Source organism: Oryctolagus cuniculus, chromosome 4 (assembly GCF_964237555.1).
Source record: "Oryctolagus cuniculus chromosome 4, mOryCun1.1, whole genome shotgun sequence".
Classification (NCBI taxonomy): domain Eukaryota; kingdom Metazoa; phylum Chordata; class Mammalia; order Lagomorpha; family Leporidae; genus Oryctolagus; species Oryctolagus cuniculus.
Genome location: NC_091435.1, coordinates 165,695,387 through 165,714,662, shown reverse-complemented (window position 1 = coordinate 165,714,662; position 19,276 = coordinate 165,695,387). Strand labels below are relative to the sequence as shown.

The 19,276-nt window shown below is 40.2% G+C and overlaps 1 protein-coding gene across 11 annotated transcripts in view; it reads right to left on the bottom strand.

Annotated features, from left to right (window-relative positions):
* Window positions 1-19,276, bottom strand: part of RBMS3 (RNA binding motif single stranded interacting protein 3) — a 1,614,135-nt gene that overhangs the window by 900,495 nt on the left and 694,364 nt on the right. For all 11 annotated transcript variants that reach the window (XM_070072887.1, XM_070072888.1, XM_051858897.2 and 8 more), the window contains exon 3: window positions 804-977. In XM_070072887.1, the coding sequence (XP_069928988.1) occupies window positions 804-977 (174 nt within the window). The remainder of the gene's footprint in view (window positions 1-803; window positions 978-19,276) is intronic.

Genomic DNA, 19,276 nt, shown 5'->3' with positions numbered 1-19,276 from the left:
CCCAGGAGTCCTGTGTTTCAATATTTTGCAGTAAACAGAAAATTTCCTAATTAACATTCATGTGATCTTTTCTAAGTGCACAAAATGTAATTTGCAATAAAACAAAAATCCTAATTTGTGAAGATTGGTTTGAAACACAGAAGAATACACTGGCAGCAATAAGTACCCTATTTTAAAGGGTCCTCAAATTCTATGAGTTCATTTTCTGCTACTAACTGTATTTCTCTTGTCCTTTGAGTTATCTATGACAATAAACTCCTGTGTTCTGTGCAATACTAACTGGAAATTATTCAAATGATGAATGTATTCCTACATACATATTTCTGTATAAACATATCAAAAAGGCTAATGGTGAATTTGGGAAAATTCAGAGCCCACTGCTTCCTCTGTGCCATTTTGAAGAACGTAGTCTCCCAGCACACACACACACACACACACACACACAGAAATACACACACACATTCATAATAATAATGATAACCAAGAGAAAGTCAAGAATAGAACCAGAGCCACATAAACATGAGGTTGGCACACCGATCCATTCTGAAAATGTATCAATCTATGTCTCATAGAAATAACTTCTAATGAAATATCAATTTTCAGCAAACATCAACCAATCCTAAGGCATTTAAATGCTTAAGACACTCCCATTTGTTCATTTCTTTTATCTAATAGCAGCATATTCTTACCTTTGAAGAGTTGCAGAATTACAGTCTGATTTATTGATACTAACTCTAGATTCAAATACGTAACTGCAAAAAAGGATCCAACTTAATAAATACAGAAAAAAATAGGGTACTCACAGCAGGGTGTCCAGTACAGTATGTATAGCTGGCATGGGACTGGTAGTGCAAGCTTGCTCTTGGAAAGGAGTATGTATTCCAGGCTGGTTGACTGCTGTTCCACTGAGAGCTGAAGCCAGGGCTCATGGTCACTCGTGACTTACTTGTCTGATAGGCTCTCACTGTGGAGCTAGACTATCAAGAAGAAAGAAATGCAATGTAAAGACAGTTCTGTATAAAACTCAAGCCAGCTGGACACAGCAGCATGCCTTCTCACGTATGCACATGCTACAGGACCCAGCTGATTAAAGGTGGTGGCTGATGGTTTAAGAGGGAGCATTAAATTCTGGTCAGGCCAGAAGTGTTTACTCACCGTTAGAATTTTGACTCAATCAGAAAGCACAAAGATACATTGAAATCGTTCTTACTGAAAACAGTTTTCCTAGTACGAGAGGCAACTCTATCCTTCAGAAATGAGATACACTTTAGTAGTGACAGCAATGGTGATATTTTCAACAATACAAATGTTCTTTCATCACAATGTTCACCTTAAAATTCATTATTTGTCTCACATGATCACAGTAAACAACAACAACAACAAAAATCCGAGTTTATGATGATTAGATTAAGGCACAGAGTGGTGCTTGACTCAAAATGGTCTTCGGATTCTGTGAGTCTATGGCTTTCCTGGGGAGAAATCTGGATACATTTCAGCAGGTCACTCTTCTACCAAAGGCAGTAAAATGGTAAAAGATTTGAAATTGACATTTATCCCAAACCTGTTCTCGCAATGTAACTGAAAACAGGAGCAGAAAAATGTCAATTTGCTAAATGTTAAATATATATGGTTGTTAGCCGGCGCCGCGGCTCAATAGGCTAATCCTCCGCCTAGCGGCGCCGGCACACCGGGTTCTAGTCCCGGTTGGGGCGCCGGATTCTGTCCCGGTTGCCCCTCTTCCAGGCCAGCCCTCTGCTGTGGCCAGGGAGTGCAGTGGAGGATGGCCCAGGTGCTTGGGCCCTGCACCCCATGGGAGACCAGGAAAAGCACCTGGCTCCTGGCTCCTGCCATCGGATCAGCGCGGTGCGCCGGCTGCAGCGGCGGCCATTGGAGGGTGAACCAACGGCAAAGGAAGACCTTTCTCTCTCTGTCTCTCTCTCTCACTGTCCACTCTGCCTGTCAAAAAAAAAAAAAAATATATATATATATATATGGTTGTTTACAACTGTCTATAGGACAGAATTCACTGAAAACAAAACCCACTTGAGTCTTTTGTCCTTTGTCCTCAGATGGTCATAGCATTTAAGACATATAATAGTTTCTTTTCACAGAACGCTTTCTATCATCAAGTTGCAATAGCCACTTACTACAGTAGCACAGTAAGTTTCACAATAAATTCTATTTATAAATCTATGGAGACATGCCAACTCAATCACTGGGAAAATGTGCTAATCACATCTCCATTATATTCAGGAAACTCAGTGGGGAAGAAATTTTTGTCCAAGATTGTGTTTGCCATTGAGCTAGATGCTGATACCATTGGATCCTTAGAGGAACAACTTTTCTGAAGACAAGTTTGTGTATATTGGGAGAACTAAAGAAGGTAGGGACCTCAGCAACTCAAGCACTTGAGTCAGGTGCATTTCTAGCATAACAGTCAAAATATTTAGAAAAGGAAAAGAAAATTTAAGTTGCTGATTTAATGGTAGTTAATAATTTAAAAACCGGAAAACACAGCCTAGTTAAGGAAACCAAATTATCTGGTTATCTCCCTTACCCACTCTCATCTGTTATCAATACCCTAACCATGTGTTCTTCCATATGATTCTGTGGTTCAACAATTCAATGAGATGTACAAATACAGCAATAAAAATGTATACACATTCCCTAGGACAATTCTACGATGGAGAAGTAGCAGTACAATTTTAGAAACACAAGATATTTGTGCTAGATTCTAAGTACAGAAAACTTGGTTCTAGGTATAGAAACTCTCTAAATCTCCCTATTATTTGTACCATGTACATAGTCAATTCCAATAATAAATGAGTCCATCCCAAAAGTTATCTTTAACCCCAAAAGTGTCTTGGCTTTTGTTTTGCATCGGCAGTTGCTAAAACCAATGACTTTCCCTAACTTTGCTGCTTCTGTAAATAGCCCCTTTAATACAAGGTCTTCTAGTCCAAGGCTCAGTCTCTTATCTGTTTTCACATTTAGATTAGCTCAGGAGTCTTAAATTTTAATTAAATGTGTAAATACCCTTACCTCTTAATCTAGTTATGTTCCCAAGAGGAATCTGTCTCTCCTCAATGATTTTTCTCTTGGTGGTCTTCCTTCGAAAATAAAAAAGAAACTTCTCCCCTTCTTTTGGAAAACTCACACTCAAGTTGTACTTCCTACTTGGTTCCATTTCTGAAGCCTCCAGTGTATTCTCCAGGCCTTAGCAAGCTCTTGCAGCGCCCACCCAGTGTTGCTCAAAGATTTTGTGATTTTATTATGTCGTTTTATATATTTTATTATTTATGCTTTATATGCAAATATAGGTATAGATATATAGGGATAGAGATATACATTTATTTATTTATTTTGGACAGGCAGAATGGGCAGTGAGAGAGACAGAGGAAAAGATCTTCCTTTGCCGTTGGTTCACCCTCCAATGGCTGCTGCGGCCGGCGCACCACACTGATCCGAAGGCAGGAGCCAGGTGCTTCTCCTGGTCTCCCATAGGGTGCCGGGCCCAAGCACCTGGGCCATCCTCCACTGCACTCCCGGGCCATAGCAGAGAGCTGGCCTGGAAGAGGGGCAACCAGGACAGAATCCGGCGCCCCGACCGGGACTAGAACCCGGTGTGCCGGTGCCACAGGCGGAGGATTAGCCTAGTGAGCCGCGGCACCGGCCCAGATATACATTTAGACTGCAGCTTCCCAGTTAGGCTCCAGAGAGTCCGCTGAGGTCAAAATAACATACTGCCTTTCACAGAGTTCTAAGAAGTTTCATCTGCCTTGGCCTTTGAAGTCTCTGACAGTGTTTACCCTCTCCTCATTACCATCATCTTCTCCTTCAACTTCATGTCCCTTCTGACTGTCCCTTCTAGCCTCACTACTTACATCTCTTTTTCTTTATTCTCCTTAAATTAGGTCATTTTCCTGGACTTAATCCACAGTTCTGTGTTCCTAATTCTTTCAACGTTTCTCCTTTGTGATTTCAGTCCTGGTCAAAACTTCAAGCATTAATTCTAAGAAGATGACTCCCTGATAGAAGCTAACACCCTGAACTCTCCTGGATTTTAGCCCCACATCTGAAAACACATGTTGGATATGGGTGTGTAACTATCAATCATCACAAAAGGAAACAACATTTAAAGTACTGTGCATAAAATTAAGCAAATTGTTTTACTCTAAAACAGCTCATTTCCCACATTATTTATTTTTGCTAATGTGATGACCACATTTTGAAACTAATTACCAAGCCACGGAACAGCCTGGACTCATGTATCTCTCTTCCTACTTCTATTATCATTAGCACCAAAATCTACTGAACCTCTTCAGTAGTTCTCACACTGATGCTGTCCTTTCCATCTATGCCTATTACCATCACACATTTTTAGAATTTTATTTGTTTATAGTCAAGCTACTAAAACTCAAAGAACCTTCTACCTGAAGCTTTGATTGATCCTCCACAATGACACGAGATTAGTCTTTCTAAATCCATTTATTTTCTTACCCCTTGCCTGAAAATGTTCAGTGCCTCTCTACCTTCTGTGAGACCAAATAAAAACTTCTTATCCTCCTGTTTAAGACCATTTCTAATTGCAAGGCTTGTTTTTGGTTCCTCTCCCTATAATCCTCAAACTCTATAATCTCGAGAGATTTTTATTCCAAATGTGATTAGCATTTTCATGCCATTGTCACAGCCACCTACTATCTAGAATGTCCTCTTCTCTCAGTTTACATTTCAATGACCTTGCCAGATGCAACACTTTCTGGAAAATCTATTCCAACTGCCTTGCCCACCAGCCTACAGGGACTTTGCTTCCACAAGGCACTGAGATGAATGATTTTCCGCTATGTTCGTCTGCTCTTTTCATCTTTGTGGTAACTCAGGAAATTATTGTTATAACTTCAACAGCATAGCTTGCCAAATCAATTCTTAGTCCTTTATACATTAACTCTTATGTTCCAACATACATATTTTGGAATAGATGCCTTAGCTGTGTTTCCTCAGAAGCTTTTCACAATGCTAGAATTTGAGTAAAAGTAGTTCATTTTGGAATGAGTCCAGAGAAATTAGTAAAATAAATTAGTAGAGATAAAGAATTAGCCAATAAGGTTGCATCATTGAATTAGTTATTCCCGTGGAGGACTAACTAACACTCATTCCAGTTGAGGACTCTGGGAGACAGTGTAGAATACGCGAGAACATTATTTATCATGCAATGTATGTGACTAGCAGAGGATTCCACCTCCAAATCTGATACGTAATGGCTGAGGGATGCTTCCATGAGCATGAGTCCCTTGCCACTTTTGGACTTGCCCACATACAAGCCAAAAGAAAGGTCACAAATAAAGAAGGCATAGGCAGAGTCTGACAGCAATTGCTGCTGAAGAGAAGACTCCTTGAAGTTCTCTATACTTTTCAGAGCTCCAGATACTCATATTCATACGTGCATATTTGAGAGCAAGGGCTTAACTACTCAGTCAGATGGCCCCAACAATACCTTCATGAAAAAGATGAAAGAACAAAGAACCAAAAAAAAAAAATGGGATGGATACAAAATCATTGTTCATCAGGACAATGTTACAAAAAACTACATACCCATTAGCAAGGCTGAAACTGAAAAGAGTGGCAGGAATAAGTATTGGTAAGTTAATATGAATATGGAATTCTCATATATTGTCTTGGCAAGGTAAATGATTCAACTACTTTAAAGAACTCTGGTATTTCTTATTAGATATTGTTTTATCTTATTACCCAATAATTGCACCCCAGTTTTTACCCAAAAGAAAATACATGCATATGAAAATATCTTTATAAGTATGTGAATGGTGGCCTATCAACAAAATAATGAATTTCAAAAATTACAGTATATTCATACAATGGAATACTATTAGGCTGCTAAAAAGAACAAACCTCTGATACTGAATAACATGGATGAATCTCAAAATAATTCCAAATAAAAGAACACATGAATGGAAGAATAGATAGGAATGATTTCATTTACATGATATCCACAATTAGGAAAATATATATTGATAGACATCAGAAAGTGATTGCTGTGAGAGTTAAGGAGAATTGATCAGAAAGGAGGATATGTTAATTTTCTAGGGTGATGGAACTGCATGGTAGTCATTACATGAATGCATACATTTGTCAAAACTCATCAAATGGAATACTTGAGATCTATGCTTTTTATTATGTCATAATTGTATTTCTCTCAAAGAAAAATATGCTGCTATTGCAAAAGATTAACTCTGAGTTTTCCACTGTAACACAGTGTAGAGATGGCATAGAAACTGAAACCCAGTGATCCAAAATCCTAATTTTCTAGATTTCATAATTGGCTAATCTGAGTTCTGCTCTTTTCCCTCCTTGGCATCTAATTTCAGAGAACATTTCACAGCCAAAAGGCTAGCCAAAGAGAAGAGAAAAGAGTCTGGATAAAGAGGCTTTGAATAACCAAGAACTAGCAGAGTCATCTGCAGTATGCCAACAGATCAGGGGTCAGGGCTATTGGAGCAAGAAAAAAATGGAGCACAACACAAAAGATAGGTTCTCATCCACGCTTCCAGAAATGACAGAGCTCCAGGGAACACTTGCTGTTCTAGCTACTCAGTTAGCACTTACAAACAAAAGTGGGGAGGGAGAGAAGGAAGCTACACTAAGGGGAAAATGCAGAGAGGAAGAAAAAGTAGCCAATACGATAAGTTTCCTAGATACAGCTGAATGAGTACTACCATGGAAATAGCAAGAATTAACATGCAACATACCACCTATAAGACACTGTTTCAACCCTTTTATATTTATGCTATAGTGATTCATGCATTTTCACAATATTAGGAGGTAATTTACCATTATTATCTTCATATAATAGGAGAGGAAATTCAAGCAGAAAGAATTGAAGTGACTTAGAATGTGAAGGTCATGTAACTACTAAACAGTTGAGTTGGCATTCAAATCCAGACAGGGACTCAGGATTCCCTCTGTTAAACTCTGTTGGAATTCTGTTTTGGGTTGGGCTCTAACTACAGAAGCTTCTAAGACAGGAATGCTTTATGATTTGTTTATTTTGGGCACTGTGAGAAGAAGCAATCCCAAAAAGCAAATGGTAGGGAAGGAACAGGAAGTCTGAGTGAGACAAATGAAAGCCCAACACAAATGTGTGTTTCTGAGATCGATGCTATAAATTAAAAGGCACTGGGTTCTTCTTAGACATGTCAGAAGTGCTCAAAATGCCACCTAGAACCAAGCAAAAGAGGTGCAAGGCTAGAGCATCTGTCACCAGGTAAGGCCTGCCTTCAAAGGCATTATCACCACCAGGACTTCTGAGCTGTATTTGGGAATCCTGGCATCAGAGAAGGCCTGAGGCAGAAGGAAAGACACAGGCAAAATCAAATAGGGTGATGTCAAGGGCTAGCTAGGTGAATATGAATTGCCCATCACAAGTTGCAGTTGAAATCAGAGATGGGACAGGAATGGGGGTGGGGGAGACAATGCAGTTACCAAAACCACCTCTCTAAGAAGAATGAGTGCAATGGCGGAACTTGCGATAGCCAGGCTAACTGAACAGTTGCTGGTATGTGTCCTTCATGTATTGTCTCTCTGGGTCTTCAGAACAATCTCTAAAGTGCTGGTGTTGCATCCACATTTTACTGGCAAAGAAACTGGGACACACAGAGATTAGGCAACTTGCCTAAGGACATACATTTAGTAAGAATACAGAGCTAAGGTTTAAAGGCTAAAATCATACAGACCTAGGGTTGAATATGTGACTAACACTGGTTATCTTCAAAGGCCGAAGCTCAGGAATGAACCACATATTCCACTGTGAAAGAGAGATTAGGAGAGAAGCCATTATAGGTATGTGTTACTGTCATTCAGAGAGAAAGTCAATGATCCAAAAAGAGCACAAGTTTGCTGTGAGATGCAGGTCTGAGAACAACTCACCATTGTACAATAAAATCATCTTTCTCTGTTGGTAATATAATTTATCATATGATAGTGCACTAAAGTTAACTCAATTATCAGTTATAATAGCCAACACACATTGTCCACCCTTGTCTCTTTAAAGTTGCTTAGGGGCCAGTGTTGTGGCACAGAGGATGAAGCCACTGTTTGTGACACTAGCATCCTTATTGGAGTGCCAGTTTAAGTCCCAGTAGCTCCATTTTTGATCCAGCTCTGTGCTCATGCACCTGGGAAAGCAGTGGTAGACGGCCCAAGTCTTTGGGACTCTACCACACACATGGGAGACTCAGATGGAGTTCTGGGCTTCTGTTTTCATCCTGGACCAGCCTGGTAGTTGTGGCTGGGAGCTGGGGATGGAACCAGCAGATGGAAGATTTCTCTCTCTTTCTCTCTCTTTCTCTCTCTGCTCTCCACCCCATCTGTCACTCTGTCTTTCAAACAAAAAAAATAAATAGATCTTTTTTTAATGTTGCTCAGTTACTATCACTGAATATCCACAGTAGAAAGATAATTTGAGAAATTTGCATTGAAATCACTTTGCGTGTATTCCAATGGCAAATTACAAAGCGAAAGTTAGTCTTAAGGAAAATTTGCACCCTTTCCAAAAAATAATGTGAAATCCTATAGAATATATTACAGGAACTAACAGAGCAGAGAGCCCCATAATAATTACTGGAGTAGATACGTTTCACCAATTTAAGCTGCTCAGCCTGCCTTCCAGCAGCTCCTGCTGAAACATATCTTTACAGAGATACGACTCTTCCATTGATTTCCCAACTTGGATCTGATTGAACCAGGCAGTCACCCAAATCAACGCGTGCCAATCAGATGTCTTCTGGAAATATAGAATTGTTGTGCAATGAATTGTAAATCTCTGTTGGGCACTTGAAGTAAGAAACGATGTAAAAGAAGAACCGGGATTTGGTTGTGTGAATGGAACAACAGATAGAATCCATCTGGGGAGAGGCAGCAGGGAGCAGGAACGGGGAGGTGGTGCAGAACAGGAAAAAGCACAGACAGTAACAGACAGGGCTGGTCTTGCTCACCGTTAGGTGGAAGGAATGTTTCATTTCTGGATGGCTTCCGAGTTTCTGGCTCTAGTTTCTTGCACACCTGGCTGCGTTACTGATCCTGACTTCTATAATATATCTCTCTATCCAGTTATTAAGTTCTTCTTTTCGGTTTAGGTGATTTTGAATAGAAATTATAATAAATGATCACTGAGTGGGCAAAATGAAAGGAGCAGATGTCCATAAAGAAACCGAGCTGAGAGACCATGTGGCCCAGGTGGAGAGAGAAACCAAGGATTTATATGCTTCACAGAAATCCTTTTTATCATCCTAGTGACCCCTCACTGGGCTTTCACTCGTCTGAGTAGCTTTCTCTTCCTAACAATCAAATGGTTGTTTTGAAAAAGTTTATTCATTTTCATTTAATTGAGAGGGAGAGAGAGAGAGAGATCTTCTATCTGCTGGTTCAGTGCCCAGATGTCTGCCTGCAATGCTTGGGACTGGTCTGGGCTGAAGCCGGAAGCCTGGAACACCATCTGTGTCTCCCATGTGGGTGGCAGGGACTGAAGGTCGTGTGTCTCCACGGGCTGCCTCCCAAGATGTGTATTAGCAGAAAGCTGGACTAGAAGCAGAGTAACCCAGACGTGAACCAGGCATGGTACGCATGCATTGCAAGTGGCAGTTTAACCCTCTCCTAAATGGTTATGTTTGAATACTGATATTTTTGTTTTTCTGTGCATATATCTTTATTTCCACTATTAACTGTATTCATTGCCCCTTTCTTCTGAGTTTTTAAATCAGCATTTCCACTTCACATTAGGGATTCAATGAATCTTCATTGAAGATTTTAAGGTTGTGTCAACTCTAAAGCAAGGATCATAGGAGTAAACATAAAAAGCTTGAACCAAATATTGCACATCAATAAGGACATTGTGGGTTAAACAATTAGCATAAAACACTACAAAGTCCATCTGAGGGAAGCTGACAGGCAGAGTACTTGATATTTGAGTAGAAATCTATCAGATGCATAGCTTCTACTACTAAAAACAGTAGTGTAAAAGGGACCCACACCTATAAATTTTATATTATTCTTCTTTCCTCCATTGTTCTTTCTATATTTTTCAGGAGTCAGCATGAATACCATAATATGAGAGAATGAGAAAATGTTTACATTTATGTGTATGTATGTATGTAAGAGAATCTATCTACATACACACATGTGAGAACCTAAGGTCACACATGTACATACATTTTTGAAGTACACACAATGCAGATTTTGGTCAGCAAATGTCAACACAAAGTTCACAGAGAGGCTAAACGACTTCCTGTGTGTGTTTATTTCCCTTCTTTCCAGTGGGGAAGTCTAAAAGGAACAGAGTTTCAAAAGGGTTTTCTAAGATCCTTCCCCACCCCTGTGCCCCAAGCAAAGGACTCCTGCTGTGTGGTTTCTAAAGATTTCACTTACAACCAGCTGAATACAGAGCCTGAATGGACAGTAAAACCCACACCACATCTCTCTTTGCACCCTGTGTGGGACAAGTGGTTACTTTGTTCATTTACAAAGGCCTGAGAAAGAGAGAGACAAACTGCCCCTATAGTATAAGAAGCTTCTTTCAAATAAACCCTTTTAAAGGGATCTAAATCATGGCACTCAAAAGGGAGAAGGCTGCACAAGGAAAAGGGTAGAAACTTTCAAGTTCTTCTCACACCCCTTGGCCCCTGGGGAATATGGAAGAAAAAGACCCCTTTTCTCTTCTTTGCTGTCTTATCTTTTGTGACATTCCTCAAAGATGAGTTCCTTGCCTGGTCTCTGCAGATTTGCTTCTCCGCTGTTCTGTTATTGTTGCTCTTGTCCTTCTGACATGGGGGTTGTCTTTCGTTTTCCAGGATGGCTTGTTTTATGGTTTGTAAACAGAATGTATCTGAGTGAGCTTTGCTATTCAGAGGCCCTTTTTTTAACAAAATAAGCATAAGGCACGGTACTTTCTGGCACTTAATTTTGTGACTGTGGAACTGCAAAACTTCAAAGGCTGCACTGTGATAGGACACTGCCCACTCGGAACACGTGTTCTCAGGTCCACGCCAGCATGTGGTGCCCACAGAGCTCTCACTACAGACCAGGCCCGGACCCACAAGGTTACACGGGTGACGCCCCCTACCTCGCTCTGTCTCCACACTGCTCTCTCCTAGAAAGTAAGAACTGTCACTCAGCGCCTGAAAGACCTCCATTAGAGTAAGGAGAAGTTCTATCTGCTACTAAGCACTAACTATTTCCACGATGCATGGTGCTTTGGACGCTGGGCAAACAGTTTCTGACATAAATGCAAATGAACAGGCAATTTCAAATGCTCTCTGTTGCATTCACACAGTTGGCTGAGAAATGATCAGGTATGCATTGTCAGAAGGCAAACAACACTGAACCAGGCCAGAAGCCTGGGCATGAATGCTGACCCTGTCTGTTTCTACGTTTGTGATCTTGAACAAGTCACTCCATACGTCTTCACTCTCCCTGCATCTGAAAATCCCTGGCTCATCGGGTTACAGTAAGTAGACAATGCAATAGGGTATGTGAGTGCTGGTACATGGTGATATTCCATAAGAACACGCTGGGAAAGAGAAATAGTGGAGAGAAGGGGTCCGGAGCTGAGGTCTGGGGGCCGACTACTGTGATCCAAGTGGGCTCTCCTTACTCCTAAGCTTTACGACTTTGATAAACTCCTTTACCATCCTGTACCTCAGTTTCCTTATCTGTGAAATTGAACTAATAACAGAACCTATCTCATAAGATTACCATTAGGATTAAACAAGTTAATAAAACATCTAACAGAGAGTCTTGTGCTCATTAAATGTGACTAATAATAATATTGAATCAAAAGGTACTATTAATGTATTTATTTTTCAACTAACAGAAACACTGAATCTTGCATGGGGACTGGAATTTGTGAAAGACTCCCTTCCCCTCCTTGTTCCTCCCTTCCCTTCTCCCTCTCTGTCTCTCCTTCTTTCCTCTTTTCTTCTCTCCTTCCTTCCATTTATATTTCCTTCCTCCCTCCCTTTCTTTCTTCCTTCCTGATAAAAAATTCAACCTAACACAGGCTAATTCCTTTCTATCTGAGTAATAGATTCTAACACTTATTTTTCTTTTCCCACACTAAAAGTCACTTTACAGCTAATTCCCGGCTCAGTGCACATTCAATGATCCCAGGCACACTACTGTTCTTGCATGAGTGTGTTGGAAGTTAAAGTCACATAGAACATCCCGAAAAGACAGTCCCACAGCCCCAGAGTGACTTAGACTGGAATAGACTGATTCCTCAAAATGAAATTAGCCTATAAAAATGACAATAAGATAAATGGAAAATGATTCTTACAAGTCTTTTAACAGCTTAACATCAAGAGGTAAGCTAGTTTATGTTTTAAGAGGAACTTCAATGCCAGAACATAAATGATGTTAGGGCAAGAGTTAATCTTATCTCTGGACCTAGCGTCATGCCCAATGCATGGTAAGCTGCATGAATCATCCATCCAACTAGCCACCAATTAAATATCTGTTTAAACAGGGCCTACGATAACCAAGGTATTGTGTGGAGGTTGGGACTAGAATCATGAGGAAGAAAGACACCTGCTACGTAGAGATTAACAATTAGCAAAGGAGGCAGACGACTGAACACACACACAAACCATGATATTCTTGGATATTTCTATGTCTCAAGTTCTGTATTAAGCTCTGTGCAGGAGATTTAGAAGTCATCAGTAACTAAAACCATGCAAATGGACTGAGTTGAGAACACAGAAAGCTTAAGGCTATCACCAAAGTTATTAGAATAAGCTTAAGGTGATGAACTAATTCAATTAGGCCCAGTATCCAAAAAATTAATTCCCATCGGCCAGAGACATAAGGAGTGGCTTATTAGTGGAAAATTCTATAAAATTAGTTTCCATGCTGCAAAGTATGGCAAAGTACCATGAGTAGTTTGCCCTTGGCATCAAGCTTATTCTAATATTAGAATCACTTATTGAATTCCTACTTCAAAGGGCACAGATGATTTGGAGTTTTCATTCTAAAGCAAACAATATGGTTTCTACCAGCCATGAAACCCATCACAGAATGAAAACCTGTGCTGGGTGTCAGAGAATGAAGGCTGGATTAACAGATGAACCTTGGGGACGAAGGTAAAATCATCACCCAGGAGAAGTTCTGTTGCCTGTAAACCTTCAGTGGCAATGACTCTCAAAAATCCTCTGCAAGAAATTATGCCACAACATTGCTGTGGTTTACACTGTAGACGATTATCCTGTCCTTGCTATATACTATTGCATCAGTTAACTAAATAGCAGGTGTTTATTGTCAACTTCCTATGTGCAAGGCACAGTGCTACATTTTGTAGAAGGAATGGGACATACTCTTACCATGACTAACCCTTCTCTCTCTCTGAATATATTACTACTATGCAGATGTCCCTTGAAAGAATTACCTGTGCTCACCTCCTGTTATAAAATTATTATAATCTTCACTGTTTTACTGAAACATGATCTAGTTGAGGACTGTAACTCAATTTCTACCCTTCAATTGTCTCTGTATTTCTATCATATCATTTGGCAGGGATATCTAAATTCAAGAGCATCAGAATATATCTTTACATACATTTATAACTTACCCTATCACACATGCACACACATTTCACAAACGTTGAGACCACAGATCGGCAACCTTTTTCCATGAAGGACAGATAGTAAATATTTAGGCTCTGCGAATCATGTATCTTAGTAGCAACTATTCAGCTCTCCCACTGTGGCATGAAAGCAGACATAGACAACCTTGAAAAGAAGGGGTGTGACTAGGTGCCAATAACATTTTATTCACAAAAGCAGCTGGTGTTTGGATTTGGGTCACTGTACTTTGCTAACTTCTGTTCTAAACTGCCAATTTCTTTATGTATCACTGTAATTTCTAAAAGAAGAAGTATAAAGCTTCGAAAATAAAAGCCACTGAAAGAAAAGAGTTTGTTCAATTCATAAATTTCTGTACCTCTATAGCAAAAAAAAATTAGAGGAAAAGATAACTAAGACAATAGGTCTGTGCAACAAGATGAACCGTGGTACTGATGAGATTGATAGGGAAAAGGAAAACTGTTGGGGCCAGCATTGTGGCACAATAAGTTAACCTGTCACCTGTGATGTCAGCATCCCCTACTAGTGCAAGGTCAAGTCCTGGCCGCTCCACTTCCAATCGAGCTCACTGCTAATGCCCCTGGGAAAGCAACAGAAGGTGACCCAAGTACTTGGACCCCTGCCACACCTGTGGGAGACCCAGATGAAGTTTAGCCTGGTACAGCTTTGCTGTAAGGCCATCTGGGGAGAACAAATAGATGGAAAATGTCTCTCTCTTATGCTCTGTCACTCCCTCTCTCTGTAATTCCACCTTCCAAATACATAAATAAATCTTTTGAAAAACGAAGGAAACTTTCTTTACTCCTGGATCCATCAGTATCTTGCTCCATATACCCTCAGGATATCCAGCTGGAAATATGTTACCGAAACAAAGAAGAACAGGTCTAAACATAAAGTTAGAGAATTATAGCTTACAGAAGTGTATTTTTGACCATGCATCAAAACAAAAAGTTGATACTATTTTAAAAGAAGATGTTCCTGAGGAACCAAGTTTAAAAAAAAAAAAAAGAATAGAAAGAAAAGAATCAGAAAGAACTTAGAACTTGGGTCCTCTATAAGGAAAAGTAAATTTCCAAGCATGGGACAATGAAGAAAGTTGGTTGGTTAATACTAACTGGTAAAATTGGCTTTAAAGGAATCTCAGTAATGAAGCATAATTGTTCTTTTTACCCATGTTCAACATGTTCCCCAGCCAGATCTCATGGCACAGGCCTACACAAAGAAGAAGAGCTACTAAGTTTCTTGTTTGTTTGTTTTTTTCTCTAGTGCTGCAACTAATTCAATTCACACTAGAGATAGCATTCGCAAATAGGAGAAATGTTGCCTTTAGGTAAGTAAATGTAAATTCGTCTACATATGTCAGTACATAAAGTACTGTATTATGTGTGAATAGACATTTATAATTTTGTATGATAAAATAGGTATGAATCGTCTAAAGCTGTGGATAATGAGAGCATGGTTCATCTCTTTCTTTCTGTAGGGATGATCTCCTGAGTGCACTTGCAGTGTCTATGTCTCCTGGGGAATGAGAGAGAATAGAGCAGGCACTTAGAAGAGAGGAGAACAGGGGACATTTGCAACAGAAGCAGAATTCATTTTCTGATTCACATCACACAGTTTATATTGCATTTTTTCTTTGTGCAATATACATGTCATACATAAATACACAGGCACAAACATACACAGAATGAACAAAAGAATAAGGGAGAAAGTGTGCACATGCGAGAAAGTTCTGATCATTACCTAGCACTTCATATACTTGACATGAATACAATTCATCCTCGCAACCACACATGACATCAATACTAAAAACTCTGGGCCTACAAATTCCTAAAGGAAATATTTCTAACCCCGTAACACTCGCTCTTCAATGCCTTTGGTAAATTAGCCTCTATTCAATGGATATATCTTAGAAATAAAAGTAGAAGTGACCAGAAAAGTCCAGAAAATACTTAGAACATATTTAAGAGAGAATAAAGGTGAGATTTTTTTTTAATATGGGAAAGGGCACTGAAGAGCCATGTTCCGAATTGCATTTGGGAAGTTGCTGTATGGGAGAACCACCTGCCATCTGTGACTGGCAGTGATGACACTGAGAAGCCTATAGTGGTGGCGTCTTTGGTGGTATCCTACGCTAACTGGTTGAGTAGCTATAGCTTTCTAATTCTTTTGACCTTGTACCAATCTATTCTATCTTCTATACTTTCTACTGACTAACATAAAAAAGAAGTTATTTGGGATTTTTAAAGGATTTATTTGTTAATTTTGAAAGTCAGAGTTACAGAGAAAGAGGGAGAGACAGAGATCTTCCATCTGCTGGTTCACTCCCTAGATGACCACGATGGCCAGGGCAGGGCCAGGCCAAAGCCAGGAGCCAGGAGCTTCTTCCACATGGGTGGCGGGGGCCCAAATAGTTGGGCCATCTTCTGCTGCTTTCCCACACCATTAGTAGGGAGCTGGATTCAAAATGGAGGAGTAAGACTTGAACCAGTGTTCACGTGAAATGCTGGCGTTGCAAATGGTGGCTTTATGTGTTATGCCACAAAGCTGGCCCCAGTGTCTGGCGTTAAGACTATTCCTTTACTGCAAGCACACTGATGGTCAGTGGAAGGGAAGTCAACAGACAGTTGTTTCCAGAACATTGTTTTGAGGTTGCATATACTAACCTGATTGATGACTGTGATGGAATAAGTAAAGCTTAAATGAGGAATCTAAGATTGGGGATATGTCTCAAAAATAAGCTAGCAACTGTTTGGCAGTTGAAATAAAACTGACGGCTGAGATTCAGTGCTGCCTCAGTTGCTGCACATGTAGCAGATGGTGTCTCTGTCAGCAAGCAGGAAATCTGGTCTAAAAGAAACGCTAAGAAAAAGAGGAATTGTCAGATCTTGGAGCAGCATTGAGACATCGAAGGAAAGTGTCTGAGAAATGCCTGGAAATTCAACACATTACTTTTAAGTTGCATGTGACTGAGAAAGATGGATGGGGATTATCTGTATCTCCATGGTCAGAAAACTGCCAGTTTTGCAAAATGGTTTGCTGGCTACACATCAGTAACCCTTCCAGGCAGAAGCTTTGATTTGTTAAATTGATTTCTGTAGATTTTTATTTTATCTTCTTCGTTGGCATGTCTAAGTAGATACAGCAAAGTGGGTTTCGCAGTCATAAAGGAAAACGTGGCCCAATTAAAGAAGCTAATCTCACATCTCCTGTCACATCAGAAGTCCTAACTTTCTAGGATCTAATCCACAAAGTTAAAAAAAAATTGAAAAACTTTAGTAAATCATGGTTAAGATTAGCAGGGCATGCAAGTTCGTTTTTTATAAGTTAAAGTGTTAAGATTAAAAAGTGGCATATATTTAGGCTAACTGAAAGCATCACTAAGCGTTGTGATCTATGTGTATGTGCATACGTATGCCTGGTATTTTTATTTCCTCCAGAAGCTTTTTCGTAGGAAAATCGACAATTTGTGTTGCTTCAAGACATGAAGCTTGTAAACGTGTTGTCTCATCACTACTTTCACCAACAACGGGGAACCTCACCCATGCCAGTCTATGAATCAGTAAGTTACAATACGTTTGGATGCTCTTTGAAAGGTATCCCAACTCCATAAACATTTTTTCAAAATTAAGATTCTGAGTTGTGAGCTTACAAACAAAATGACTACAATTTAGGATAAAAACCATAGTTCTCATGATGGCCATCATGGGCAGCCTGACCTAAGCCTCCCTTGTAGAACTCCCCTCCCCTATGCCCCAACCACCACCATCTCTTCTCCCCTTCCATCCATCTACGCCAGCCACATATTCAGAATGCTCTTGCTTCAGACATGGCTCTTGTTATCTGTTTGCCCTGGAAAAAGACTCTCCTTCCAGAAATCTCACAGACATGTTTCAGCGACACCTGCCAAAGAGATACCCTGCACCATCCACTGTGCTCATTCACCTGGCCCCACAGCCTGTGTGGTGGCAGAATTCCAAGGCAGTCCTCAGTATTCCCAAAACACGGTGTACACAGCCTACACAGCTCCAGGATTGTGGCTATATAGAGTTTACTTCCCTGATGACATTATGTGATAAAGGCACAGCTGGTATTAAGAGGGAGATTTTCTGGATGAGCCTGGTCTAATCCTAGGGATCCTTGAATCCAGAGTCTACTGGTCCAAGGCAGAGGAAGGCGGAGCTTCCTATCAGCACAGAGATTCTCTTGCTCTCTTGAAGAAGCTCTGCCTGTGTTCTGAAGGTGTCACGTGGCAGGGAATGGTAGGTGATATCTAGATCCCGAGAACAGACCCCTGGCAGAGAGCTAGCAAGGACCCAGGGACCTTAGTGCTACAAATGCAAGAGCCTAACTCAGTCAACAAACTGAATGAATTGGAAGATAACCCCCAACCCCAGATGAGATACCAGCGATGGCTGACACCTTGATTTCAGTCATGTTAGATTCTAAGCAGAGAATACAGCTATGCCATGTTGGAGTCCTGACTGATAGAAACTGTGAGATAATAAATATTTGTTATCTCAAGTGGCTAGGTTGGTGGTAATTTTTTACATTGCAATAGAATACAAATATAATCTTTACTTTTTCCAAAACCCTTATCTCTATTTGTCATATTATCTATTGAATTCTCTACTAATGATCTGTCTCCACTGGAATTTAAGCTCCACTTGGACTACATAAGCATGAACTTTACAGGTTTTTGTTTGTGATGGAATCTTCACCTTCTAAAATGTTGCCTGCAACATAATGGGCTCTTCCTGGTGTTTACTGAATGGATATAGGAAGCTGCACTTGAGAGGATGGATGATTGCTTCAGAAAAGAGCAAGGCACAATCCCTAGTATCTGGGACGCATGGAAGGCATGCAAGGTCCCCGTTCCAGGAGACTGGCTGTTGTCTACCACACCTTTCAGCATCCTCCCATCTCTTCTCTTACTAGCCTTGTAAATTAAGCATTCTTGCCTAGGAATGAGTCTCACCTGTATCTCTAGAGCAGGTGCTGGGAAGCAAATACAGCATCACTTAAAGGACCGAAAAAACATCTCAAGAACAAACCTGAACCCTAAACCACAGGGCCAATCTAAACTGCAATGAGATTATACCTTACACACATTAGAAAGGTTATGATCAAAGAAAAAGATGTAACATGTGTTGGTAAGAAGGTAGAAAAATCGCAACTCTTGTATGCTGTGATGGGAATCTAAAATGAGGCAGACACTATGGAAATCAATATGTAGTTTCCCCAAAAATTAAAAGTAGGATTACCACATGATTCAGAATTTACTTGTGGGTAGAAGTCCCAAGAATTGAAAGCAGGGTCTTAAAGTAGTTACCTATATACTCATGTTGACGGTGGAATTACTAACAATAGCTAAAATGCAGGGGACAACCCAAGTGTCCATGCACAGGTGAATGGATAAGCAAAACATATCCATAAATGGAACATAACTCTGCCTTAGGAAGAAAACTCTCAGTTTTCTCAGCATTTCAGTGGTTGAAATGCCCCTTAGGTTGTCCGCATCCTATATCAGGGTGCCTAGGTTCAATCCCACTTCTACTCCCGGTTCCAGCCTCCTACAAATGTGAACCCTGTGAGGCAGCAAATGGCAGCCCAAGTACTTGGGTCCCTGTTAT